The following is an 18,358-nucleotide window of genomic DNA, read 5'->3' on the forward strand; positions in this document are numbered from 1 at the left end:
CCCCCGCACGCCCGCCGTAGCCGCGCGGAGGTTCCGCCCCAAAACCGCCGGCCCCGCCCCCGGAGCCACGCCCCCTCCTCGGGCTCTCCCGCGCAGGCGCAGAGGAGGGCGCGCACGGAGCTCGCGCCCGCGACCCGGCGTCCGCGCCGCCGCCCTGCCGGGGCTGGCTGCGCGTCCTCGCTTCTCGCATCTGCAAAATGGGCGCAGGCGCACTTTGCCGGGACGCGGCGAGCGTCTCTGTGAGCCCGGAAGCGCCGCTCGGCAGCCGCGCCCCGAAGCGCGTTCGCGCGCGGCGTGGGCGCTCCCGACCCCTGACGCGTGCGCTGCGGGTCCCAAATGCGCCTCCTGGCCGGAGCCCCCTGCCCACCTGAAGCAGTCGGCCCCCGGCCCCAGCCCCGCGCTCTGCTCTTGCAGAGCCCTCCTCCGTCTCTGAAACCGCGCACGCCTGTTGTTTGCTGCCTCCCTGCCCGAGAAAACCGGGACCCTGCCTGCAGGACCCCCCTGTGTCCCCAGCAGCTAGCACGGAGCCGGGCGGTCGGTGCCAGGCGTTTGTGAATGCGCGAGTGCACCCCCACCCCCGCGCTCTCCCCTCATCAAGAAATGCCCTTCCCCAGGGTCTGACAGTTGGGTTCGGGTCCCCTTCGTGCCCCAGGGTCTGCGTCCGTAAAACGGGGTGCTTGAGCGAACTCAAGATCACGCGTGGTTGCACTTGGCACGGGAACACGCAGCTGGACTCGTCGCCTGTTATTCAAGTGGCTCCCTCCCCCCTTTCTCTGCCCCTGGAAATCTCCTTCCGCGAACAAGACCCAACTGGACCAAAAACCACTTCCTCTGCGCAGCCTGTCCAGCTCCGCTCTCCCTGCCCTGCCCAAGCCAGCCAGAGCTGATGATTCTTCCTTCCCTCCTTGGCATCTTTGTCCCTGCCTGGCGTTAATTGCTTGTTAACATCCCCCCAGCCCACCCGGCGAAGCTCATGCGTTTCAGCAGCCTGTGAACTTTGGGGGGGGGGGGGGTGGTGCCCAGAGCACTGTGGGGAACCGTGGCTTCGTAATAAACAAGGCAGAGGTGGGCTTCCTGGGTGGTGCCAGGCACTCACCTGAGCCTGCTGTATGCGTGCCTTCGTTCAGTCCTCAGAGCAACCCTAAGAGGAAAGTGTGTGAGAGGCTCGTCTTCTCTCAAGTTGTGGAAAATTACTGAGAGGTAGTGCCACCTGGCTGCCTGGAGCATTGTCAGGGCAGATAAGGGACTGGCATGGCGCTGGTGGGCTGGTGTGTGTCTGTGTGTGTGTGTGTCACAGCGCGCTGGGCGCTGCGGGCTATAATTGTCTGCGTCCTAGCCTCCACCCAGCCGGCCTGAGTGTGTCCTAGTGTGCGTTGAGCAAAGGAGTAAATATGGTTGTGGGTGAAACAGCAAGACTCAGCTCCCGGAGCCCAGGGACCAGGCGTGCTTGTGTGCGCGTGTGTTCGCTCCCGTTTATTGAGCACCTGCTAAGGGCCACCTTCTAAACTCTCACGCACATCCTGCTTCATCCACACAGTCCCCAAATGCAGGCGGTATTATCGTTCCCCTTCAACAGACTGAAAACCAGACCCAGGGGACTCAGAGTATCTAAGCCAAGCTGGCGAGCAAGCATCTGCTTGGGACTGCTGCCAGGGGCTGTCTGGCCACACAGGGAGCTTTGCACTGTCAGAAAGGAGAGAAGGCCCAGAGTCACAGACAGGGTCCCAGGAGGGGTGACCAGAAAAGACGTCAGAGACCAGCCAACAATCCTTCCATCCTGGAGAGGAGCCTGTCACTTTATTGCATGGAAGGACCCACGTAACGCACGGATGCCCCGCGCTGGTGTGAGAGGCCGGATGTCCACACATCATATACCCTGGACCACACCCTCCATAGATAGCAGGCAGGGCACATACACACCCTCACCCTCTGTGTATACACCCCCTCCATTACACATGCACTGTAGACACTGATGGAAAGGGAGCTAATTATACCTTTTGGACACCACCCCCCATCAATTTCCTGTAGAAACTTGTGTTGCCCTGCCATTGGGCAGGCCAACAGGCAGGGAGGGCTGTGATCCAGCACCGGGCAGAGGTGGGGCGTGTGCGGAGTGGGATGGCTTCACCGGCAGGAGAAGGGAGGAAGGGAGCTTGGCACGTGCACCTTGGGAAAGTCTCTCCAGCCCTTTTCTGCCCCACCCCCGCCCGTGCCCATGCCCCAGCTGAGGACTCCTCACTGCTGACCTGGAAGTTTGCAACAGCCCACTCTAAGGTCTCCACACACCAGCTCATGTGCCCCTCCAGCCCCTTAGCAGCTGGGATATGGCCAGGGAGCCCGGCATGGCCACTGAACAAATATGTCCTGAGTACGCACTGTGCTAGGAGCCAAGGACAGAGCAGGAAAAACATCCCCTGAACCCATGGAGCTGTCTGTGTAGAAGGGAACACAAGCAATAAACATACCTGTCAGGGCGTGACGAGGCTGTAAAGAAAAAGGAAGTTGGGTGAGGGGCGGACAGGAGAACGAAAATGAAAGGGCAATACACAGACTGGGGAGACATTTGCAAAACATTTCTCTAAGGACCCAACCTAGAATATAGAAAGAACTCTTATAACTCATAGTAAGAAGACAAACAACCCAATTAAAAAACAAACAAAGAAAAAAAAACTTGAACACATGCTTCATCAGTATAGATACAGGGACGGCAAATAAGGACCTGAAAAGATGCTCAACCTTTTTGGCCGCTGGCGAAATGCAACTCAAAGCCATAAAGAGATAGCCTTACATACGGATGTAAAATTAAATGGCCAAAATTAAGAAGACTAACCATACTGAGTGTTGTTAGGGTGCGAAGGAACCAGAACTCACACTCTGCTGCTGGGCAGGTGGGGTGTGCCCACCTATCAGAAAGGCTAAAATAAAAAATAGTGATAACACCAAATGCTGGGAAGGATGCAGAAAAACCGGAGGATCCATCCAGTGCTGGGGGAACCGTAAATGGTCTCCAACCACTGTGGAAAACAGCGTGGCAGCTTCTTTCAAAAGTGAACGTGCAGACCAACAATTACACCCTCGGGTGTTCATCCCAGGGGAGAAAAAAATGAAAACTGTGTTGGTGGCAAACCTCACATAAAGGTTCACAGCAGCTGTGTTCAGAATAGCCCCAAACTGGAAACGCCCGAGAGCCCCTCCTTGGGTGAATGCCGTGGCCAGAGAGAAGTGACAGCAGCCGATAGCATTCAGGGTAGGACGTCTCTCCCAGTCGTGGGAAGATTCTGGCTTCTACACCTGGAGACACGGGGACACCGGCAGGTGGGGGGAGGAGCAGCCAACGTGCGGACAGGACATTTTCACAGCATCCCTGACTGCTGCATGGAGAGCCGAATGAAGATGGAGGAAGGAAGCAGGAGCTGCGTTGGAGGACACGGACAGATGCCTCTGTGTCCAGACAGTTTCCTCCCCTGGGCCATTCTTGATGCGATGAGAGCTCGTGTGACTTGGGACAGACCTCTCCCCCTGCCCCTTGCCACGGAAGGTTGAACCGTCCTTCGCATTCCGAGGCCTGGGCTTGTCGTACAGGGCACAGCCATTCAGTGCAGGTGGGAAGAGAGGGTGAGCTTTGGGGGCGAGGTCGAGCAGTAGCAGGGCCCTGTGTGCCAAGGGGCCCCCGGCGAGTGTTCCTGAGCTCCCAGGGGCAGAGACGTCCCACAATAATTCCATGTCCATCGTCGGATTGTCACACGACCCACAAAGGAGGGGGGATAGTGACTGTAGGCACCTCTCCAGCCAGGTAGAGGGCTCTGGGGAGGGGCCTGGAAGGAGGCTCAAGGGATCAGTAACCGGGGCACAGGTCTGAGGCCCCGCCAAAGAGCACCCTAGCCTCCTCGGTCCTCTTCAAGCAGCCAGGGTGCTGTGTCGCTTGTAAAATTCAGAATCCTGAATTTAAAATGGAAGAACAAGAAACACAACGTCCCGAGACCTTGTTCCTATTGTTTCAGCATTTATCTACCTGTGACAGGGCCGTGGGATACAGCCTCGGGGCTCAGGAGCTGGGTTAGAGATGGTAGGGATCTGAGAAAAGTACCTTCTCCTCCAGGAAGCCCTCCTGACTATTCCGGCCCTGATTGGTGGGGAGGGGATCATACCTCCGAATCCGACGGGACTTCTAGCCCGACCTGTGTGTTTAAGGCCAGACCGTGCTCTGTCCAAGGCTCTGCTCTGACAATTCGTCTGTGCATTTCTGTTCTGGCCAGCTTTCCCAAGCCTGGGGCTCAGGGCTCTATTGGGTTGAACTGAATGACACCACTTTGTGATTGATCAGATCTGAGGGAAAAAAAAAATCACTTATCTTTGAGCGGGCTTCCCAAGCATTCCGACCCTCTCTGCACCCATGAGGTCAAGGGCGCCCAGAGAGGTTACTGCCTTGCCCCAAGTCACACAGCACGTCTATGTGATTAGTTCATTGACGAGCCACGCCTGGGGTAGGAGGGAAGGTGAGGCCGTGTCTATGCGGAGATGGAAAGCGCATTTTGAAGGTCCTGCCATCTCAGCCATGGGGCAGGCGGGGGAGGGGCCAGGAAAATCGCTCCTGTGGGTATTTACAATGACGAGTTTCCGAGAGCCTTCTTAGTGCAGCCCAGAACGCATGCACCACTCGCGATGTCTTCCACCCACCTCCCCGCCCAGCTGCTTGGGTTCTTCTGCTCCGACGGGATAGAGCTGGCTGGGAGTTAGCAGGGCCTTGGCCTCCCCCTTCAACCCACCCTCTGAAAGACGCTGGTTTCCCTTCTCTCCCCCGGTGCTGCACGGGAGGGACCAAACGAAGGACCCCAGAGAGGCTGTTTTGTGGACAGAAGTGTGTATTGGGGAGGAGGTTTTGGAGACATGGGAGCAACACTGTCACCATCTCAGTGATGGGGAGGTTCGGGGGCCGAGCGGGAGAACAGAGGCCAGAGACCGCGTCGGGGTCACAGAAGGTAGGGTGCAGCTTTCCGGTGAGTTCTCCTCCTGTTCTCTTGGGCGTCCCTCCATCCCGGCCCCACTGCGGACGCGCTCGGTCCTTTGCAGTCTCTGTATCCCCCTTAAGTGATCTCAGCCAGTCCCCGGGCCTCTCACATCATGTGTGCTCCGCGCATCAGCCTCTGTGGGCGCCTGGGCAGCTCAGTTGGTTAACCGTCCGGCTTTGGCTCAGGCCACGATCTCGCGGTTCGTGGGTTCGAGCCCTGCGTCAGCTGAGTCCTGCTTCTCTCTCTCTCTCTCTGCCCCTCGTTCACTTGCGCGTCCCCCCCCCCCCAAAAAAAAAAACAAGTCAAAAGAAAACAAAAAAGAAAGTCTGTGGGTTATGCCGTAACAGGCCTGCCGAGGCCAGGCTGGCAGATTCGGTGGGGAACAAACGAATTTCCTTGTTAGACTCAGACAGCCAAGGAAAGCCGGGCGAGACCCCAGCCCCCTGTGATCCTGCAGGCTGACCCAGAATCACCAGGGGCCAGACCACTGCCTCATGAGTAGGGGGACACTCCTGGACTGAACTTTCCTGCTCCAGCAGCACCGTAAGGCAGGAAGCCTTAAACCTCATCAGAACCCAGGATGGGAACCCGGGATGGGAACCCGGCCCCCGGCGGCCTCCAGGGAAGATGCGGAGGCTGGCGGTGGCTCTGTGGCACCGACCCCCCGCGCCTCCTGTGCTCGCCTGTCCTGGAGGTCACAGGGCGTGTGGCCAAGGCTCCGAGCAGCCGTGGGGAAGCCCTGCCTACGTGGCCGATGTGAGTATGTGCAGGGGCTTCTGGGTACAGGCTGGGAGCTGCTCCACGAGTCGCCTTTTTTTGTTGTTTTATAATGCTTATTTATTTTTGAGAGAGAGCATGACAGAAGGCAGAACGTGAGCGGGGGAGGGGCAGAGAGAGAGGGAGGGACACAAAGATTTTGACTCCGAGCTGTCAGCACAGAGCCCACGAGAGCGGGGCTCGAACTCCCAAACCGTGAGATCATGACCCGAGCCGAAGACGGCTCAGCCACCCAGCCACCCACGGAGCCACCCAGGCGCCCTGTCTTCTTCTTCTTCTTCCTTTTTAATGTTTCTTTATTTTTGAGAGAGAGAGAATGAGCAGGGAACAAGGCACCGACACCTGCTACGGTGTGGCTGGACCTCAGAAACATGACCAAAGACTCAAACATGACAAGCCAGACTCAAAAGCCCACGCGTCGTATGAGTCCGTGGGTACAAAATGTCCAGAGACACTGGTGGTTGTCAGGGACTCGGGTTGGGGGGTGGGGGTGGGGGGGAGGAAACAGGAAGTCCCTGCTTGATAGGTACAGGGTTTCCTTTTGGGGTGATGGAAACATTCAGGAACCAGGCAGAGGTGATGGTTGCATAACATCAAGAATGTTCTAAATGCCACTGAACTGTTTGCTTTAAAGTGGTTAATTGTGTGTTATGTGAAGCCCACCTCAATTAAAATAAATACAGGCATGTTACAAAACAGAAGGCAGGGTGCGGCTCTTGATCTCAGGGTTGTGAGTTCGAGCCCCACACTGGGCGTAGAGATTACTTGTTAAAAAATGGAAAAAAAAAACCAAAATGCACATTTGCAGGAATTTTTAACAAGGGCAGACTTCCGGAAGCCTTGCCTCCCCTCTGCGGCCGCTGGGGTTTCTCCTGGAGGAGCTCTGGAAGCACAGCCCTACTGGAGGCAGGGCTCGGGAGGACGAATTAGCACAGAAGCACAGTGGCCGCCCAGGCTAGTGCTCCTGGGCTTGGAATACAGTGTCGAGGGATCCAGAGCTGGCCGGAGCCTACCCAGTCTGTGCCACCTCTCCCTCCTCCCCACGGCCCAGGGACTGGATTCCTCGCAGCTCCCGTGGCCGCGGCCACCCTGATGGACCCTCAGCCGCTTTGGCTTCTCTTGACCCTTCCCTGCCTTTAGGCTTCTTCTCACAGCTTCTGCCTCCTGCCTTCCTGGCTTTGGAACCCGCTGGTGGACCCGTGCTGGTCTCAGCATCCGTACCCCCAGAGGAAGATCTGGTGGTCTCAGTGGACCCCATCAGCCACTGCTGATGAAGGCCAGCGGGGAGACCGCCGCCTCTCAGGAGCGTTGTCAACCTCACAGCTGACAGGTTAGCGTGCCTGCTTTAACCCAGCCCTGCTCGGAGAAATTTCTCCTTTCCGTGATGGGAAAACCATGACTCGTTTTGCACGTTCCCCAGAGGGAAGTGGTCTTGCTACCTGGCTCAGAAGAGAGAACTGAGTCATCTGAGCCGGGAAGCGGGAGTAGGAGGGTCCCTGCGGCACCCCCACAAGTGGACTCAGTGCTCCTCTTCTGTTTCCGGAAGCCTCTTCGGCCCGCCCACCGCGGTGCCCTCAGGGAAAGCAGGGAAGGAGCTTTGAAAGTAGCCATTTACACATCAGCCCATTTTACAGATGAGGAAGCTGAGCCCCGGAGAGAAGGAGATGGCTGCTGGGGGACACAAGAGTTGATGGCCGCTGCCCCTGTGGGGCCCAGTTCAGCTTCAAGCACCTCGGAGTCAGCGAACCCCAAACACCATCTAGTGACTGCACGCCCGGCCCGTCTCTCGGGACCCCTCCAGCTCACGGGAGGCGATCAGGGGGGTGCTGCTTCCTCCATCTTCCGGATGTTCCAGGGGTTCTGACACCCGTTTTCCTAACCCTCACCCCCTCCACTCTGATGGAAAATCAGTCCCCTGCCCCCACCCTCTAGAGACACAATCCGCCCAACACGGACTCAAGCATTCATTCATCTGTCTTGTCCCTCATTCATTTGGAACTCAAAACCTTGGGAAGATTTTATTAACAGTTTTCCCGCAGGTTGGGCCAACACACCCTGTTCCGCCGTGGGTGGGGTCAGGGCACCGGCTGCCCGCACACCCCCTGGCCAAGGCCAGTGGGGAGAAGGCCTCCCGCCCAGGAGCCGGGCCGGGCTCAGTCCTGCAGCTAGCTGGAATACACGTCAGCCCTGTCCAGCGGCGGCCCCCGGTTCCCAGACGTGTACGCGGGCTCCGAGGTCCCCAGGGTCTTGGGGACGGCCTCCTGCGTGATCTGGGAGTCGTGTGTCGTTTCCATGTCAGGACCGCCCGTGTCCCTGACCAAGCAGAGGAAGAGAGTAAGGGTTAGGGGCACAGAGCAAGCCTAAACCCCTGCAGCTGCTCAGGGACCTTTCTACGTAGACGCTGCCCTCGGCCAGAGACCAGTCTTTCCAGAGCCCTCACTGCGTGCCAGGGCCCCGGGATAAGGGAAGGGGCACCCCCTTTGGAACTGAGGGAACAGACGATTTACAGATCTTGTCATGAGCTGGACACTTGGAGGCCGCCGTCCCAAATCCCCAAAGAGCTAAGATTGTGGAAGACAGGCCACAGGAAAGAATGACCAGACAGAACGGACAGGAAGGCTTCCTGGAGGAGGGGGCTGAGAAAGGCATTCCAGGCACGTGACAGGAAGGGCTGGGGTAACAGTGGGCAGTCTGGTGTCGCTGGGGCTGGGATGGGACCTTTGGTGCCAGATTAATGTGCTGCCCACAAGGAGGGAGGGACATACCCAGGGCTCCCAAGTCCGACCAGACAGACCAGTCTCCTAGTGACTAATCTCATCTGTTATTTGTGTTTTTAAGGACTTAAATGGCAGAGGGCAACCTGATTTGCAAGTTCGTTGTCCCCTTCCCCATCCCCCACCCAGCCCACAGGGCTTTTCCCACCTGGCTGGTCTCTGTGTCCCCTTAATTTCACCTGCTCCAAGGGGACTTCCCATCTGTCCTCCCACCAGCACTGGGGCAGGCACCCTCTCCCCCTTCAGAGCCTCCCTCTCTCTGAGCAGCACTCTGCGTAGGACCTGACGACTCATCCCCGTACAGACTCGGCTCCTCCTGCCCCTTCCTCCAGGAAGCCCTCCCTGGCAGGGATCCAGCCAGGACCTTCCTCCCCTTCCTCTAGATTCCCACAGCACCTGCCAGTGCCTTGATTCTCCCCCCTGCGCCATCGTCCCAGGACGAGTGGAATGTGGGCACACCTGACTTCCCACCAGGCAGCCCTGTGAGCTGCGACGGACCCCCCACGGGAGACCTCAAGTCCTCGTCCAACATCAGAGCTGTTGGTAGCTTCAGAAGCCCAGGGCTCTGAGCTCAACTCTGTTTTAACTGGCTGTTGTGACCTTGGGCCTCAGTTTCCCCATCTTACAGCAAGTAGGTGAACTGAACTACGACAACAAAGCTAATATTTCCTGAGTGTCCAGGTGCTGCCCTGAAAACTCTAGGGATTATGTCACTTAACCTTCAAGACTCCACAAAGAGGATAGTATTTATTCGTATCCCCGTCGCCCGGATGAGGAAATTGAGGCACAGAAGGAGAGGTGTCAGAGCCGGACGCTGCCCGCAAAGCCCGGGTACCGAGCCCCTCCCTACCCAGCTGAATGATTTGACCTCGGACACCCCAGGACACTGCTCCCCTCTCACCAGCCCCCGGCCCCGCCCCCACCCCGGGGTGGACGGCAGCTCCATGGCCTTCTGGGCTCTCCCCTGCCTGGGGGGGGGGGGACGCTCGAGGAGGAGCGTGCCTGGTGTGCACCCCGAGTCGCACCCTCCAGCCCGCGGCTACTCACAGGAGGCTGAGGACGATGGCACCAGCAAAGGCGACGAGCAGGAAGAAGGGTAGGGAGCCCAGGATGGACGTGATGACGATCATGCCCCCGCTCCGCCGGCCCGGCCACGTGTCGATCGCGGAGTAGGGGGTGGCTAACGGGACACGGGCCCACTTACTCCCCAGACACTGCACCCCTCAGCCTTCTCCCAGGGACACACAGGGGACCCCCCCCACCCCCAGGCCTGGCAGCCACAGATCTCAGGATGAAGCAGGGACCCGGGTCGGTGTCTGTCCCCCCCCCAGGTCTGAGGCGGAATTATCTTGCTTGTTCCACACCCACACGTCCCAACTACCTCGCGTGTCTCGTCTCTTCCTCTCTTAACTGTCTTTCCGCATAATTTTATTTTTAAAAAATGTTTACTTAATTTGAGAGAGAGAGAGAGCCAGAGGGAGAGGAGCAGAGGATCCCAAGCAGGCTCCAGGCTGTCAGCACAGAGCCCGATGCAGGGCTTGAACTCACGAACTGTGAGATCATGGCCTGAGCCAAAGTCCGAGGCTTTAACTGACTGAGCCACCCAGGTGTCCCTGGCCTTTTGCATAATTTTAAATTACAACCTAACTCAACTCTTCTGGTGAAATGGATGGGATACGGATTATCCGCAATTAAAGATGAGGCCTGGGGCACCCGGGTGGCTCGTGGGTTAAGCATCTGACTTCAGCCCAGGTCATGATCTCGTGGTCGGTGGGTTCAAGCCCCGCGTCGGGCTCTGTGCTGACAGCTCAGAGCCTGGAGCCTGCTTTGGATTCTGTGCCTGCCTCTCCTCTGCTCACTCTCTTTCTCTCAAAACCCTCTCAAAAATAAAATTTTTAAAAAAATTTTTAAAGATGAGGCAAAGGGCCCTGGTCTAACAGAACCCCTCCACCCCTCTACCAAAGTCACCCTTTAGAACTCAGTGAACAACTTACAGATCACTTTCTGCAGCTCAGGGAGATTGAGTTCCTGTCCCAGGGCACTCGGACTCTAGACTCGAGTTTACGTGCCGGTCTGTCTAGTCCCAAAGGGCACAGTCTTCCCACAAACTGACCTCGGGCCCTGCCCAAAAAGAACTGGGCCTGGTGCTTCTGCCTGGATAATTCAAAGGGATCCGGCTGGGGAGGCAGACCAAGGGTTTTTCCTCCCACTTCTGAGATGTGGGAACTGAGGTTCTGAAGGGTTCACACAGCAGTGAGGGGCAGAGGCTGGGCTTGAACTTGGGACTCTTGGTCCCACGGCCACAACGCATGGGCAGGCGGGGAGCCACCCCAGCCACATGCACACACGCCCTGTCCACACCCGTCACTAGCCATGTGACTTCAAGCTACCTTTCAGAGCTACTGCATGGCCCGTCAGCTTACCGTGGGGTTGGACTCAACATGGGGTGGGGGGGTCAGGATGGAATGCAGGACAAACGCCACACCCACCTCAGTTACGCCAGCAAAACCCACCACAACACCTCAGACAAGGGAGGGGGCAAGTGTCAGGTAAACCATTTTAAGATGCACCTCTGGGGCCCTGGGTGGCTCGGTCGGTTAAGCGTCCGACTTTAGCTCAGGTCATGATCTCATGCTTCGTGGTTCGAGCCCCGGCTCTGTGCTGACAGCTCGGAGCCTGGAGCCTGCTTCGGATTCTGTCTCCCTCTCTCTCTGCCCCTCCCTCCCACCCCACACACATGCACGCACTCTCTCTCTCTCTCTCTCTCTCAAAAAAATAAATAAATATTAAAAAACATTTTTTTAAAGATGCACTTTCCTCATCAACCCAACAGCCCGCCCTGCATCTGGGGAGACTTTTCCCCATGACAGGCTGAGTCTGCTTCCCCGGGTTCCCCTGAGGGTTGCCCCGCAGCCCTCCCCCCCCCCACCACCACTTACGACGGTTGGTGCGGATGGGGTCGGACCATAGGGTCTGGTCCTGTACTAAGCCCGCGGACATGTTGACGAGGATGTACTTGAACCTGCAAGGAGACAGAGGAAAGGGCGACTTCTATTCATCCTGTGCGCCCCGGCCACCGGCAGGTGGGAGGGGTTGGGAGGACAGGTTTGGGGGACAGACGGGGTACTTCTAGGAGATGGAAATCTAGGCGGCCACAGGGTGGGCTCTGGGCGACAGGACAGTGCTGGATTTGGCATCGGCACCGTTGCCCCATATTCCTGCCCCTGGACTCTTTCCGGGAAGCCTCCGGGAAGGGACCAACGGCCCTCCTGTCAGCTCTCCCTCTGGGAGCCCCGCCCCCACCATTTCTCTATTATCTATACGAGGCCTGTAGCATACTGGCTGAGTATTAACCCATTTGTCCTGGTGGTATTTTTGCCTTCCAGTATTCCCAGCTTGGTCCTTGGCACACAAAAGGGACTTTAAAAAAGAAAAAAAAAAAAAAAAGGAATAATATTCATTCCCAACTCAACTTTCCTGGGACAGGGCTATATTTTTATGTAGAAAACCCCAATCAAGTGTTTCTAATCATAAAGGAGAATCAGCACAAAGTACCAAGAGCCCACTGACGGTCTCATACATGGTCAGTTTAAAACAGCGGATATTCTGAGAACCAAAAAATCAACAGCCTCTAGTTTAACACTTAAAAAAAAAAGGGGGGGGGGCGCCGGGGGGGCTCAGTCGGTTGAGCGTCCGACTTCGGCTCAGGTCATGATCTCACGGTCCGTGAGTTCGAGCCCCGTGTCGGACTCTCTACTGACAGCTCAGAGCCCGGAGCCTGTTTCAGATTCTGGTCTCCCTCTCTCTCTGCCCCTCCCCCTCTCACACTGTCTCTGTGTCTCTCTCTCTCTCAAAAATAAACAAATGTGAAAACAAAAAAGATTTAAAAAATAATAAAAGAATTTCAAGATGACAAAGGCAGAGGATTAAGCCAAGGAGGGGTCCTTCTGAGTGCATGGGGCCCTGGCATGGTCACACGCCCCGAAGCAGGCCCCTTCGTGAGCCCTGGGCCAGTCCTGGTACAAGAAACGCGGCCCTTCTGGGCCCTTCAGGGCTGGGGCATGACGGTCACTCACCCACAGCTGCCCACACCCACCTGTACTCCGTGGCCGCCGACAGGGGCGGGTTGCAGAGGCCGTGGAAGTTGGGGTCTGAAAGGCAGGTGCCGTTGGCGCCCACCTTGACGAGGTAGGCGTCCAGGATTTCCGAGGCCCGGGCCACATCCCCGATGGCATCCAAGCTGGGCAGGTCACCACAGGGGATCAGGTCAAAGGCCGCTGCCTTATAGGGGCCTGTCCTTCCCCCCTCTGTCTGCTGGAAGGTGGAGCTCAGCGGGGTCTTGGCATCCTGCACGGAGGCGTTCCTGGAGCTGGCTGCAGAGACAGGGTCGGGAGTGAGATTCCTGGCCAGCTCAGCTCAAAGGCACTCACTCAGCCATCCACCCAATACCCGCGGACAACCTCCCTGAGCCAGCGCTATGCTGGGCCCTGCGTCCCAGGCCGAGGCAGGTTCAGCCCTGCTCCGAGGGCTCCCTGTGCAACGGAGGGGGCAGACGGGATCACCTCTCGGCTTCGGGCGCCGTGCCCGGCTCCCGGCTCTCACCCACCTCCTCTTCCTACAGACCCTCCCGCCCCAACAGACTTCCACCATTTTCCCCTGAGAGCCCTGGATCTTCCGTAAAATGAGAAAAGAGGGTGCCACGGTACAGGGGAAACAGCATGCAGGCAGACAGACCTGCGTTGGGTCCCTTCCTTACTTGCCGGGTGATTTTGGACAACCCCTTGTACCTCTCTGGGCCCTGGTCTGTAAAATGGGAGAGAACCCCCCTGCAGTGGGCACAGATCGGGCGCAGGTAGGCAGGCGGGAAGTGTCGGCTGAAAGAATGAAATGATGGCCCTGAACGGGCTGCCAGAAATGTCAGAGGTCGTCACTGGGTTCTTTCCCTCAGAAGCCCAGGATCGCCCCAGGGAGCAGGCGAGGCCGGGCCAGAGCACGTGGGTCCAAGTGCATGGTTTCCCTCGCAAACCCCAATCAGGCACCACCTCGGGGAGCCTGGGGAAGGGCCGGGGCTTGAGACACCACAGTGATCTGGGTTCCCTTTCCAGCCCGGGGGCTCCCACGAGTGACTCCACCTCTGCGAGCCTTGATTCCTTGCTCTGTGGTGGGCATCCTAGCAGCTGTCCGGCCGGCCGGTTGTCAATATTAGCTCTAAGGTGTGGGAAGCACTGAGCACGATGCAGGTGCTCAGTGACTGGTGCTGCTTTTATTTCTCCGCTAGACTGGACGCTTCTCGGGGACGAGTCCATACCTGTGGCCTCAGCTCCCCGCCCAGGGCTGGCACGGAGCCCCCAGGGCTGCCTGGCAGCAAGGTACGCGGGGGTAGTCGCGTTCCGGTGCTAAAGCACCCCGCCACCCGTGTCCCTTCCTCCTCCCTGCAGACAGGTCAAAGCCCCTTTCAGTGCGGCCCGCGGGAAGAAGGCCTTTACCTGAGTCGACCAGGACATAGAGGTACACCTCAAAAGTGCCATCGAGGGCCGCTGAGCTGTCAAACACGCAGAGAGGCTTTTCCAAGGCCACCGTGGTGAGGGTCGGGTTGTTGGTGGCAAAGGTCACACTGGCCAGCTGGGGCTGGAGGTTCACACCTAGAGGAGGCAGTGAGGACAGGAGCTGACCCCCAGCAGAAGAGCCCACACCCCTGGGCACACTCTGCCCCCCACCCCATGTCTGCACAGGGTTCCCGACACCCAGAGTGTGCCGGGCACTGGGGTTCGGCCTCCCCGAGGGCCATTTCAGGAACTTGTCTCAGACACAGGTGGCACCCCTGCCCCCCCAACCCCCCCCCTCCCGCCCCCTGAAGCCAAGCGGTCCAGCCCCCTGCTGCCCTCTCTCTCTTCGGTTGCCAAGAACCCCACTGCCTCTCCTAAGCATCTCTTCACGCAGTCAGCCCAGTCCAGCGGCTCCACTCTCTTCACGTGGACCCTTCCCCCATTCTCTGCTCTCTAACATGCAAACCTGACCCTGTCACTCTCCTCCTGGGCCCCTTCTGTGGCTCCCCACTGCGTTGGAAGGGACTCCAACACAGTCCAGCCCCTCTGAAGGGGCATCAAAGTCCTGAGGTTCTGGGCTTTGCTTCCTTGGGCCTGCGGCCTCACCCCAAAGCACGCCCCCCACCCACCCCCACCCCCACCCCATGCTCCAGCCACGCTGATGGACAGTGGTCGGGAGGTTCCCAGGATAGACCATACTGCCCCCCTCCTTGAACTTGCGGGGGCTGCCCCTTCCCCTGCAATGCCCCTCCATCCCCGCCAGTCCGGGCCTCTCCAGGGTCTAGTCCCGCCCCTTCTCTGCTCTCCCGCAGCCCCCCTGTGCGTCTGTCTCTCACAGCACCCATCACAGGGATCTGTGATCCCTGAGCCCTGGAATCCCACCTGAGGAAGCTTATTAGTTAGTGTGGTCTATTGTTAGCAACACCCGAATCCCCAGAGGATCCACAGGGCTTGGCACAGAGCAGGCAGGCGTGCCCGTTCCTGGAGAGAACACGCGAAGCTCCCCGTTCCCAATGCTCCTTTGCATCCAGGTTCCTCTGAGGACTGTGGGAGGGTCAGGGCCCAGGTCACAGCTGCCCGCCCTCCCGAGGCACGGCCCCTTCTCCCCTTCCCCGCTCACCCGAGCCGAGGCGCAGGCAGCCGAGGGCCAGCAGGGCCCAGAGCGGAAGCATGGCCTTGAACCAGCCGCGGGGAGCGCGGGGCGCGCGCGGTCCAGCGGGCACCGCGCCTCTCAGGGTCCGCGCACCTGGCGGCCTGGGCCCTCCCTCGGCGCGCCCCGCCCCCGCCCGCGCCGGCCAATCCCCGGCCTCCTCGCTGGCTATTTGCATACGCCCCGCCCCGTCTACCCAGAACTCTGGTTTCCCGGGGCACAGGCCCGCCCCGCGTCTCCACCGAAGCGCCTACTGTGTGCAAGGAGCTGGGGCGGCGCTCTCACGGCGTCTCTTCCCTAATGAGACCTCTGCGGGCAAGACGTCCCCTCTTTGAGCCACGGCTTCCACCCTGTGAAATGGGCCTCTAATTCCTACGGCTGTTTACGGAGACCCTACTAGGTGCCAGATACTCTCTCGGCTCCTGTGAAGATTAAACAGGCTAATGAGAAAAAGCGCTGTCATAGAGACCACGAGGTCCCGGGCCTGTGAGCTCTCCAGAGACCCCGCTGTGACCCTTGGGGTTCACAGGTGGACGGCCAGGGACTCTCCAGGCCGCACACACACTCTTCCAGCGTCAGGAATCTCCAAGAGTGTCTTAAATACTGTATTTTACATATAAGAAATAAATCACCACACCGGGGGGGGGGGCCCCCCCCACTAAAATTGGAAACTTAACAGAAAGTAAGGAATCCGGGTATAGCATGAACGACATAACCCGGTGCAGAAAACTACCTAGAAACTTGACGAGGCCTGTCTGACTGTGCTCCCTTGTAGAGAGCACTGTGAAGGCAGGGAGAGCTGTAGCCAAGGCCTGGACCGCAGGAGTGAAGCAGGGGTGGGGAGGGCAGAGCAGTTCTGCAGCGGCTTGGGTGTGCCCCAGAACTGGTGTCAGGACCCAGGTCCTCAATACAGCACGAGGGAGATTTGGGGGGCCGGGGGGGGGGGGGGGGAGGAGAACTCAGGGAGTTTTGAATTGGTAGTATTGCTAAGATAAAAATAGCAACTCCCTAGCTCTGTCTGCTCAAAGGGCCTAGCCACAGTCACTTAGCACTCTGGGTCCTGCAAAAGCCTTCCCCAGTAAAAGGCACTGGGCCCCCTGGGAGAGATGGTAACTTCCGGGCTGGGACAGAGAATGTCAGGAGGAGCCTAGAAACTAAAGTACTGGAAAACGATGGGACTATGTCCAAGGTGCAGGCCCAGAAGGGGCTTGAAGGGGCGCCCAGCGGCCAGATGGAAAGTTTGCACACAAAATAAAGAATAAAAGTAACAAATCTAGCCCCTTGGGTGAAACATGAATCCGCGGGCCAATACTGGCACTTTAAAAAATGTTATAAAACAGGGGAGCCTAGGTGGCTCAGTCATTTGAGCATCTGACTCTTGGCTTCGGCTCAGGTCGTCATCTGTGGTTTGTGGGTTCGAGCCCTGCATTGGGCTCTGTGCTGACAGTGTGGAGCCTGCTTGGGTTTGTCTGTCTCCCTCTCTCTTGGCCCCTCTCTTCTGCTCTCTCTCTCTTTCTCTCTCGAACTCGGAATAAATAAACCTTTAAAAAACTTAAAAAGTAAAAACAAAACGTGTATGGGGTGCCTGGGTGGCTCAGTCGGTTGAACGTCCAACTTCGGCTCAGGTCATGATCTCGCGGTCCGTGAGTTCGAGCCCCGTGTTGGGCTCTGTGCTGACAGCTCAGAGCCTGGAGCCCACTTCAGTTTCTATGTCTCCCCCTCTCTCTGCCCCTCCCCTGCTCATGCTCTGTCTCTCTCGGTCTCAAAAATAAATAAAAACATTAAAAAAACATTTTTTAAATGTTGTAAAAGAGAACATTTTTCTTCGGAGAACACCAACTAATAAATGTGCAAGGAATGACAAACCAAAAATCGCCATTTTGCAAACATCCTGGTAATAACCGATTTCAAGAAATAATCATCTCAATGAATGTTAAAACCATAGATGAAACATTTTGTTAAAAATGTTTTAATGTTTGGGGATGGGCTAAATGAATAAGAGGCATTAAGGAATCTACTCCTGAAATCATGGTTTCACTATATGCTAACTAATTGGGATGTGAATTTTAAAAAATAAAATTTAAAAAAATTTGAATGTGTATTCATTTTTGAGAGACAGAGAGAGACACAGAGTGCAAGCGGGGGTGGGGCAGAGAGGGAGGGAGACACAGAATCCGAAGCGGGCTCCAGGCTCTGCGCTGTCAGCACAGAGCCTGACGCGGGCCTCGAACCCACAAACAGCGAGATCACGACCTGAGCCGAAGTCGGACACTTAACCGACTGAGCCACCCAGGCGCCCCATAGGTGAAAGATTTTTTAAGGAACAAGATGTGCAGGAATCTGGGGACAACAGCCTAGGGAAGTAATCAGACGTAAGATAACCAATAATGGATAGACTGACTTCATGTGCTTCCTTGGTGTCATGCCTCTGAGAAGGGCCCAGGATCTTCTTGGCAGTGTTCCCATCCCAAAAGTTTAACCTAAATCAGACCAAGAGGAAACAACCGGACAAACACAAATTGAGGGACTTCCTGCAAACCAGCTGGCCTGGGTGTTTTGAAAACGTTAATATCAGCAAAGCCGGAGGCAAACACAACACAGAACAAAAGGCTGACAACTGTTGAAGACTGAAGGAGGCTCAACCACCAACTGCCCCTGGTGACCCTTGATTAATTCCTGGATGAAAACTACCTACAAAGAGCCCTATTACGGCTAGTAGGACAATGAGGGGGATCCAGATGATGGAATGGGTATCAGATAATAATATTGAGTAGATCTGCCATTTCCAGAATGCAGTCACAGTATCGTGGTCACGTAGAAGGAGCTACATGCCGGACGATGTCACCACCTCCGAAGCGAGAGCAGATACATGAATAAGGAGGGACAGAGAGAAAGAGAGAGAAAGCACATGTCGCAGAATGTTAACATTTGGTAAAAAAAACATGGATATTCATTATACTGTTCTTGAAACGTGTCTATAGATTTGAAATGTGCCCACGCGAAGATGTGTTTAAAAACCGGACACGCTGCTCCCCTCTCTGGGCCTCGCTTTCCCCTCTGTGAAATGGGCACGAGTCCGATCGCCCCGAGCCCTGCCATGCC

The 18,358-nt window shown here is 57.2% G+C and overlaps 2 protein-coding genes across 3 annotated transcripts in view; both read right to left on the minus strand.

Annotated features, from left to right (window-relative positions):
* FAM118A (family with sequence similarity 118 member A) overlaps window positions 1-1,197 on the minus strand; it is a 29,072-nt gene extending 27,875 nt beyond the window's left edge. Inside the window, exon 1 of one of the 2 annotated variants that reach the window (XM_040490576.1) lies at window positions 1,097-1,197. The gene's annotated coding sequence lies outside the window, so the exon portion shown is untranslated. The remainder of the gene's footprint in view (window positions 1-1,096) is intronic. The other variant, XM_040490577.1, reaches the window with a different exon arrangement.
* Window positions 1,198-7,773: 6,576 nt separating this feature from the next.
* Window positions 7,774-15,357, minus strand: UPK3A (uroplakin 3A). Its single transcript, XM_040490579.1, has 6 exons — window positions 15,227-15,357; window positions 14,047-14,202; window positions 12,657-12,933; window positions 11,500-11,582; window positions 9,608-9,740; window positions 7,774-8,099 (listed from the first exon to the last, which is right to left on the minus strand). The coding sequence occupies exons 1-6, from the start codon at window positions 15,276-15,278 to the stop codon at window positions 7,952-7,954; spliced, it is 849 nt and encodes a 282-aa protein (XP_040346513.1). The 5' UTR covers window positions 15,279-15,357; the 3' UTR covers window positions 7,774-7,951.
* Between the last annotated feature and the right edge of the window lie 3,001 nt (window positions 15,358-18,358).

Source organism: Herpailurus yagouaroundi, unplaced genomic scaffold, assembly GCF_014898765.1.
Source record: "Herpailurus yagouaroundi ecotype Mexico unplaced genomic scaffold, PumYag 182, whole genome shotgun sequence".
NCBI lineage: Eukaryota > Metazoa > Chordata > Mammalia > Carnivora > Felidae > Herpailurus > Herpailurus yagouaroundi.